A 9,082-nucleotide genomic window follows, 5' to 3' on the forward strand; every position below is an offset into this window, starting at 1 on the left:
TCTGGCTTGCTCCCTCTTATTGTCCTGCTGCTGGTCTGAACCTTTAGGCTCCTATAACACTTAAATTGAGGACAATCTCATTAGAAGGATCTGAAGCAACAGAGAAAGTAATTCCCAGTTGTTCTCCAGCATCTTTTGGCCACCTTTTCATTTTTCCTCCCCAAAAGATGCATCCTATGCCTTGATTATGGCTGAAAAAAAAAAACCCAAACCACAAGAAAATAATTACTAGAGAAGAACTCACGTCTGCAGCCATCAGGAGCCCTCACTGGAACCCTGTAAGGACGATAGTAACCTTCTGCACACTTCTCACAGTTAATCCCAGCTGTGTTATGCTGCAGAAAATAAACCAAAAGGAGAATAGGAGGTAAAAAGGGGAACTTGGAAGCATCAAGAAACAATAACATCCTTTACACTGTTGCTATAAACAGCTAAGAAAGGATCAGCACAGGTTAAAAAAAATGGAATATAATTGGAATGAATTCTTTGGTGTTCTTTAATCACCACCAGGAGGTGGATGCCACCATCCAGGTCTGGAGCTGTAGAGAGGGAACCGAGGGAATGGCTTTGGTTGGCTTGGAGAAGAGATGTTGAAGGAGGGTGAGGTGTCTAATGGGGCAGCTTTCCTCTACCTGAGAGGCAGCTCCACAGAAGACAGAGCCAACTCTTGTCAAAAATGCAGAGCCAAAGGACTAAACAAGTTGCAATTGGGGAAATTTCTACTGAGCAGTAAGAAGAATCTCTTCACCAAGCAAGCAAGTCAGTGCTGTAAAAGATCAGCCAGAGTCTGTGCAACCTGCTTGCTTAGAAATGTTCAGAACTCAGCTGGAAACTCCTCAGTGCATCCTGATAGAACTTCACATCTAGCCTTGGTCTGAGTGGAGCACTAGTCTAGATGACTTCAAGAGCTCCATTTTTTGATTCTGTGCTTTTTCAATATCCACCAGCTTCCTTCTTGATATAACCTATGCCCTCCTTCACTGCTGCCTTCTGTGTTTTGCTGCAGTAAGGAAATTCAGCTGCCCTGAGCTGGAATTTTAGCTGGTTAATTTTACTTCCTCCTGTTCAGATTGTAATGACAGGAAAGGGGATTGTTGGAGTTGCTTTAATTGTTGCATTGTGTGGCTTTATTTGAATCACCCAAGGCTGAGCATAATGTCTAAAAACATGTATAAATTGTATTTAACCCCCAGTGTTGTGCAATGTAAATTATTCTCAGGCACCTCTCTCCCTGCTTGGAGCACCAGTACCAACATCAGGGAAATGAAGCTAGCTAGACTGGTTAGCCTCCAAACTATTGGTGTGGGCACAGTCCCAACTCTGCAGCCCTTCTTCAAGTGCCCTGTGTCTACATGGCCCAAAAAGGACCTTTTTTTACCTGGCAGTTAATGCAGACTCCTCCACCTTCATAATGGCCATGGATGTTCAAGCTCTCTCCACGCTGAGCAACACCAGCATCATAGTAGCAATCAGTGGCATGTCCATGGCAATTGCAGGCTGCAAAAGTCATATTCCAGGTCAGCTTTATTTATCACACTGGAATTCAGTCATGTGGCAGAGGTGAAAAAGAAGTTTAGGGTGCTAGGTGATGTTTCAGCACTGCAGGGAACCCTTCCCACGAAACTCCTACAGTTTTGACTTCATAAAGCTATGATTTTACAGGAAATGGCCTCAAGTTGTGCCAGGGGACATCTAGGTTGGTTATTGGGAAAAATTTCTTCTCCAAAAGGGTTGTCAAGCACTGGAACAGGCTGCCCAGGGAAGTGCTGGGGTCACCATCCCTGGAGGGATTTAAAAGATGTGGAGATGTGGCACCTAGGACATGGTTTAGTGGTGGACCTGCAGTGTTAGGTTAATGGATGGATTCAATGATTTTAAGGATCTTTTCCAACCTACATGATTCTGTGATTCCATCCTCTCTTCATCTGGAGCAGGGGATAAGATACTCTGGGAAACAATGGGATCTTGAAAGCACCTTAAAACCAAAGCTAAGAGCCTACTTTCTCCATCATGGGGGAAACGTATGGGAACTAATCCTTCCAAACTCTATTCCAAGTACCTGGCACAACTGGGAGCACAATTCAGGGACAATTGATTCTCCATGCCTTGCTGTGCTGTCAGGAGAAAGCAAACTGGATTATTCTCTCTCCTCTACACCTCTATATGTGAATAGCTTAGGACAAAGAAACCCTTTTCTAGAGACTGCCAACAACACGGCCAAGGCTGTGGCCATGACAAGGTTGTGTCCTACCAACAGGTTCCCTTCTGGTTGGCTGACAGGAACCAGACAAGTCAAGAGTGGCTTCCCAAGCCAGGCTGTGATAGCCCGTGAAGATCTTCAGGGTTTTTTATTCATATCATTCTTCCAGGAAATAAAACCCTGCACAAATGAGATGCTAGGTCCAGATACTAAGTCAGAAAAGGAAGAGGAGAACATCCCTCAAGAAAAAGATTTCCACAGTAAATAAAAGCTCCTTGCCTCTAGGGCCAAACCATCTGTGAGCTACAGCTCACAAGGATGTCTTCAAAAAGGAAGAGGAAATTATTTGCTCTGATTATAGTAACAGCATTTTCTCTCAGAGGGGAACAGAAACCCTTCTACCTCACCAAGGAGTGTCTTACCAGTTTGAGCCATTTGCTGACCCATAAAATACTGGGAAACCCATAGCAAAAGCTTGGGCTTATCCCAAAAAGTTCCCAACGACCTCTTTCAATCAGTTTTTCTCCAGGGAAGTTTAATGAGGTTGCTTTAATTCCTTCACTACTGCCTGCCAGGAAAAGGAGATCTGCACCTGGCAAATACTCCCAACAAATCACCTCAAACTGCTAGGAGCAATCCACACTAAAAAGGCTACTTTTCAAAAAGTCGTTCAGAAGCAACCTTGTTTTGGCTGCAGATCTCAGAGATGATCTTTGGTAAACTCATTCTTTAAAATACATGACATTATTTATGCTCTTTGTCTATCCCATTCCTGGCAGAAAAAAATTTTCCTTTCAAAGAGGGGAATTTCAATGAGGTTTCAAGTTTTGTCCAAAAATTATGTCCCAACATGCCTGTCTCCTATCAAATATTTTAATCATCTTCCCCCTCTCCACCCCTCAACATCCAGGCTTAGCACTGAAGCTTTGATTAAACAACCCATCTCTACTCCTCAGACTAATTATATAGACACATCTCTGGCTCTTAAGATTACCCTGGGAAGAGTTTGTATCCACTGGCTACACTCAGGAGTGGCAGGTGAGGAAAAGAAAAGGGTGTCCATGAGGTTGTGCATCTTTAACAACACAATGAAACACAGGGGAGGTGGGAAAAAGGGCAGTGGACTTCTCCAACGTGACTACTCACTCTGTGGGGCAAAGGCTTCCACTTTCCTCACATGAATTTCTATTTTGTTTGATAAGAAGAACATAAATCATCTATTCCTGATGACTGTAGGGAACGAATTTCTCAGTAAAGACAAAGTATTAAAGCCTGCAGTGCACCAGTTGTGCTCCATGAGCACGTGGCTCATTCTCACCCACCTCTCCCTCTCAGGCTACTCACGTTCACATCTGTTTGTGCTCCCAGATGTTGCAGGCTGCCACTGTTTCTGATGATACCCAGGGCAGCACTGATCACAGGTTTCCCCACAAGTGTTATGCTGACAATCACACTGAAACCTGCAGGAAGGAAAGCTTCTTATCCTCCAAAAACTGGATTTAAAGGTTTTTTTCCTTCGTTTTACTGAAATCCAAGAATAGTGTGAAAATGACAGGGCTTAAGCTAGCATGTAAAGAGTAAAACAGTAATACTGGAACATCTTGGAACCTTCCTAAAATTCTTCATGACTGATTACTTTAATCAGGTGATCCTAAATTTATTAGCACAGATTGCTTATGAGGAACACTTATAATTGGATTCAATAGATGGGATTATGAAACTTTTAACAATTTAGGATGTATCCTATTTTAGCTTCATTCCAAAGCTTGCTGACCTTGTAAATCAAAATATTTATCACCTTTATAAGCATGCCTTCATACTGTTTATGCTATGCTTTGTTCATAATAATTTTATTAGTGTTTTTAATAAACCAGAATTGTACTTGCACTTGCTATTTTTAAAACAGTGCACACTACTCATCAAGAAAATGTAGTTCATATTTGGCTTGGTTTAGCTGAATAGCCCACTTCAGGAGAAGGATGTCATTATGGGCTGGCTAGATCTTACTATCATGCCATAGCCACAAAATCCCAGGAGCAGCAAAGACCCTGAGACTGGAGAAGCCTCTTCCAACCTTCCTCTCTTATCTGTGTAGTCTAATAACAAAGGGGCAATCAATTTTTTTAGTATAAGCTTCCCATTCCCACAGATTTCACACCTTATTTACTTTTCTCCAGCACAGACATCTAGAAAGAAGGCACCCATCTGCCCACTTAACTGAAAATATTGTCCTGATAAAAGCTTGTTTCACTGGATAAAAGCAACAGCTGGTTTAAACCAGGCTTTTAAAACACGTTTTAACCATCCTGACTGCTCACAGTCACCTCCCTACAGCAGAGGAGCCAAGGAGCCCTTGTGAAATCAGTATGAACATCCAAAAACATCCCAGGGAAAGGGAATAGTTCATTCAGTTTGGTTTTATGGTTTTTTTTCTAGTAATGATCAGAAGCTGTTGGATCTTGGCTCAGCTCAGGAACAATGCTCAGCATCTCCAGTTCACTAACTTGGTTCTTCAGCTGGGCTTCTAATTCTTGATGTTAGAAGGTGATAAAAGCCCAAGTTTTTTTAAAAAGAACTAAGGGTTTCTAAGAAATTATTCAATTGCCCAACTCTTCTTGTAATTAAAAAGAAAAATCTAAGATTTTTTATTATTCTATTTCATACACAATGTCCATCATTAGCATACATGTCAATCATTAGCAGATTCTACTTTTTACAAGACAATGAAAAACCCCTAATAAGACTCTATTATTCTATAATTAAAAAAGGTCATTTGAAAACATCCATCTATTGTTTTTCTCATCTCATGGTGACGTTGTGCTCAGTTTACTTACTGGTGTTGGTGTTCAGCACTCTTTGCATGACACACTTCAGCATGGCCATGGCAAACACATCGACCACCAATGCTGATGTCCTTTATACTGTAGAAATACTATGGAACAAGAGGCACAATTAGGTCTTTATTTGTATTATCACAATGGTCAAACCATTAGGTCAAGAAATGACTTGGGTACAGGAACAGAAATTGTCCAGTTTTCATCTGTTTCTATAATAAGTTTAACACAAAGATTTTCTTTAAGGATATGAATTATTTCCTAGACCTGGAAAGCCTCTACCATAAAAACTTGCACTCTCTTTTATCAATTTAATTAAATACTTGACATTTCATTCATCTATCTTACACCTCACTAAGGAACAGAGGTTCCTTACACTACAGCTTGCCAAGTAAACTAAATACTGCATTTACATCTGCTTATGAGCAACAGCTTAAAATCTAATTAGGATAATAAAGGTACTTAATGCAAGTGCTATCAAGTAACTGCTTTCAATGCAGCAACCCTCACACACATTTGTGCAGTGCCTCACCCCAAGGTTTCCTCCAATTGTTACCAAATCTTCATCTTAAGTAAAAAGGTTAAAAATAACAATACATTATCAAGTTTTTAGTCTTTGAGTGTATGAATTTCTATGTGGTGTTCCCCTTGAATTTCCTTACATATCCCCACTGAATAGGAGTAGGACTTGGGCTTTCAAGCTCTTGGATAGCCCAAAATCCACTGAAAACACCTGGGCATCTCAATCTGTGGAAAAAACATCCTTTAAAGTATGTCCTTTTAGTCCTGTTCCTTCAGAAAGACAGGTACTGCTTCCTAAAAATCAGTCTTGGAATAAATATGGGAAAGTAGCTTCAAATAAAGCTGAATAAATGTAGCTCCTCTGCTCTGCCTAAGATAGTTTAGATTTGCACTTTGGTTTCTTACAGCTCCCATGGGGCACTCAACCCCCTCCCATCTTCAGAAACAGGGAAAGCAGATGGTGTGTTATAAAACCATCAATCTTTGCTGACCCAGCTACTTTCTTGTCTCAAATGAACTTGGAGAAAACGTGGGGATTTAAAGGTAAATTTTGACTGTTCGGATGTTACAAACTTAAAACACCCAGAGCCCTTTTTTGGTCTCCAAGATGCTGAATAAGATTGTGGAGGATATCTCAGTGAGAACAGGACTTACTCTGCGAGTCACGGTGGGATCTCGTTGAGCTTTTGATATCAGGTGTCCAAGAAGGGTATTGGTCCTGAGAAAATGAAGGCGGATGTTTGTTGCCTTTGTGAATTCTTGAAGACTGGGGGAATAAGTGAAGTTTTGTGCTCCTGGACGGCCGTTGACCAAAGATATGACAATCTAACAAAGAAGCAAGCACATCTTTGTGAAAATACATCAACTGCAAGTGTCAGGAGAGCAAAACTGATACAAGAATTCAAACACTTACTATGGTTTCTAAGCATAGTTGTGGTGACAACCACACGTTGCATACTGAAGCCAGGGAAAAAAAGAGTGTTGTTAGTCTTGGACCCTCCTGAGTTCTCATCTCCCACATGGCAAATAAGAATAAAAAAAGTGCCTCTGTCTGTTTTGAAAACAGTAGGTATAACACATAAAAAGTACACATTTCCTTAAGAAAAAAACAAGAGGAATAGTTGCACCTACTTACATTAACAGCTGATAGTGTCAATGGGAGTTTTGCCTGAGTGAAAACATCAGGTTTTGGCTCTTTCCCAGAGCACAGTTATTTTTGGGTTAAGGCACAAACATTCCTGGAAAATATTATTGTTACCAGGTCTGGTGCCAGCGAGGGTATTAATGGTCTTTTGGAAGAAAGTACACAGTGTTGCTTTAGAACATCCCCTCGCAGGGAGCAGCTTTATCTGACTTTCAAAACAACAGCTCCACATCTTTTTATTTCTTAAAGTAGCAGAAGCCAGCAGCTTAAGAGGGGACAGCACCAGCAGTGTTCTTCTGTGGAAACTATTCTCTACCATATGTTAGTAGGAAAATTTTACAGATACATGAATAAATAAATTCTACTTTAAGATGAAACTGCAGCCCCAGATTCATATGCTCAGAAATGGATAACTCTTGAGGAGTTCAGATCTGGATTATAACCCCATCAGGTGTAAAAGGAGCCCATCTGCAGGGGCCATCAGCACAGATGGGACCTCACCATCAACACTGGCTAAAATCAGAGCAACACCTTCCAAACACATGGACTGTAGCATTTTATATAGCATTTTATAAACATGTAGCATTTTCTATAGCCTTTTCTTAACTAGCTACCTATTCCTGAAGGGTAAATATCTGCTTCACCAGCCTCCCCTCCCACCAGCAATTCTGATGCAGCCAAGTTCTGCCACGTCCATTGAAAAGGTTCAGCAAATGCAGTTAACACCTTTGAATGCATATGAGTAAAGTGAGGTACCTAAATAATGATAAAAATTAACACAGGTACCTCTGAGCAGCTCCTGCCCTCACAGGGAATGCTGAAAGTTGGGAGGAGCCAACTCACCCTCTAAAAAAATCACCAGCTACTTAAGCACTTGGACATAGCAAGTTATGGATTTATGGATGTAGATTTAAAGAGTCATAGCTAAAAAACTACTCCCTGTCTCAGGAGTTTATTGAATCAGTCTGAAGCAGATGCTGTTTGCTTCAAGCCTTAGCCATGACTTTCCTAAAATCACTCACCTCTCCATTTTCCAGAGGCAGGATGCGAGAGTACTCTGTGGTGCAGAGGACATCATCATCCCTCCTCACTGGAACGTTGGCTTCCTTCCCAAAGAGCTCCAAGCAGTCTGCTTTGGAGTCTACAAAAAAAAAACCACCAAAATTATTTTTCTGGGTGAAAATAAACACAGTTGTTCTAATTTAAAGTAACCAAGAAGTATCCCCTGGGCTTTCAGGTAAATTCTGCCTGTAAATGAATGGTAAGAGGGATTGTGTCACTCAGCACAGAAAAATGGATAGTCCTAAAACCAAGAAATTTCTCCTCCTAAGCAATGCAGTGATGCCTCATAAGACATGGCACAATATTTCTCATATATATATGTACATAATATATATGTACTCCAAGATTTTGCATTTATATTTCATTTTGACTTTTCCACGAAACTCTGGGATGAAGGACACTGTAATTCTGACCTACCCAAAACCCAAGACAAACTAAACAGAACAAAAATTCCCAACAGACTGAAAAATATTCAAAAATATCCTACTTTCAAAATATCCCACTCATTTTTGGTTACCCTCTTGTGCCTAATTTATTGTGGATAACTAAGAGAAGTGTATCTGGCGTTCACCATCTTCACTGCAGCTGAAATCTTTAGTGAGCCCCATGGTCCCATTTTCCTGCTACTGGGCAAATGATTAAAGAAACCCACCCACCAAAGAGCAGTGACACAAGGATTGATACTCACGAGCAAAATATTGCCACGGAGTGTAAGTTCTTCCAAAGTCCACTGATCTTTCCAAAATCCAGAGGTCTGGGCGAGGAGAATTTGCAAACTTGATAAGGATATAGGCAACATGGAAGAGCTGGAAACAGAACATGCATAGGGCTTATCAGGATCTTTTTGAACCCTATAAAAAGTAACACAACAATAATTTATGCCATCTCATTTCAGAACAGCTCTGGTTTGTGCATGACTGATTGCTGGGCTGTGCTTAACCTTCAGAATTCAGCAGCTCAACACATCCCTGGACTTCTGCAGCACCCTGGCACATCTCTGCTGCTTTCCAACCCCATAGCTGTGCTTGTAACCAAGGAAAATCACAGTGGTACAAGAGAAATAGCACACCCCCTTCACACTGGGACTCCTCTGATTGTGTTTGATATCATCTAACCCACACATTCCCTCGTTTTAAGAATATTCCTCAATAATTTTGCCATTTAACAGGCTTCCCAAGTAACAGAAGCAGGTCACCCCAGAGTTTTGGGGGTATCATATAATACAGGAGAGATCCTCCTGGATGGTGGATGATTCATCATCTGAAAGAGCTCAAACTGCTTCATCAGCTCAAAGAGCTTCATTAGCTCAAAGAGCTTCAT

The 9,082-nt window shown here is 41.0% G+C and overlaps 1 protein-coding gene across 1 annotated transcript in view; it reads right to left on the bottom strand.

Annotated features, from left to right (window-relative positions):
* The window catches only part of LOC103775882 (laminin subunit alpha-3-like), a gene marked incomplete at both ends in the record, with an annotated part of 43,016 nt that extends 34,448 nt beyond the window's left edge, over window positions 1-8,568 (bottom strand). Inside the window, 7 exons of the mRNA XM_008943356.1 lie at window positions 245-335; window positions 1,379-1,497; window positions 3,545-3,660; window positions 5,035-5,132; window positions 6,211-6,381; window positions 7,723-7,841; window positions 8,451-8,568. Of these exons, the coding sequence (XP_008941604.1) occupies window positions 245-335; window positions 1,379-1,497; window positions 3,545-3,660; window positions 5,035-5,132; window positions 6,211-6,381; window positions 7,723-7,841; window positions 8,451-8,568 (832 nt within the window). The remainder of the gene's footprint in view (window positions 1-244; window positions 336-1,378; window positions 1,498-3,544; window positions 3,661-5,034; window positions 5,133-6,210; window positions 6,382-7,722; window positions 7,842-8,450) is intronic.
* Between the last annotated feature and the right edge of the window lie 514 nt (window positions 8,569-9,082).

This window comes from Merops nubicus, unplaced genomic scaffold (assembly GCF_000691845.1).
Source record: "Merops nubicus isolate BGI_N331 unplaced genomic scaffold, ASM69184v1 scaffold5757, whole genome shotgun sequence".
Lineage (NCBI taxonomy): Eukaryota > Metazoa > Chordata > Aves > Coraciiformes > Meropidae > Merops > Merops nubicus.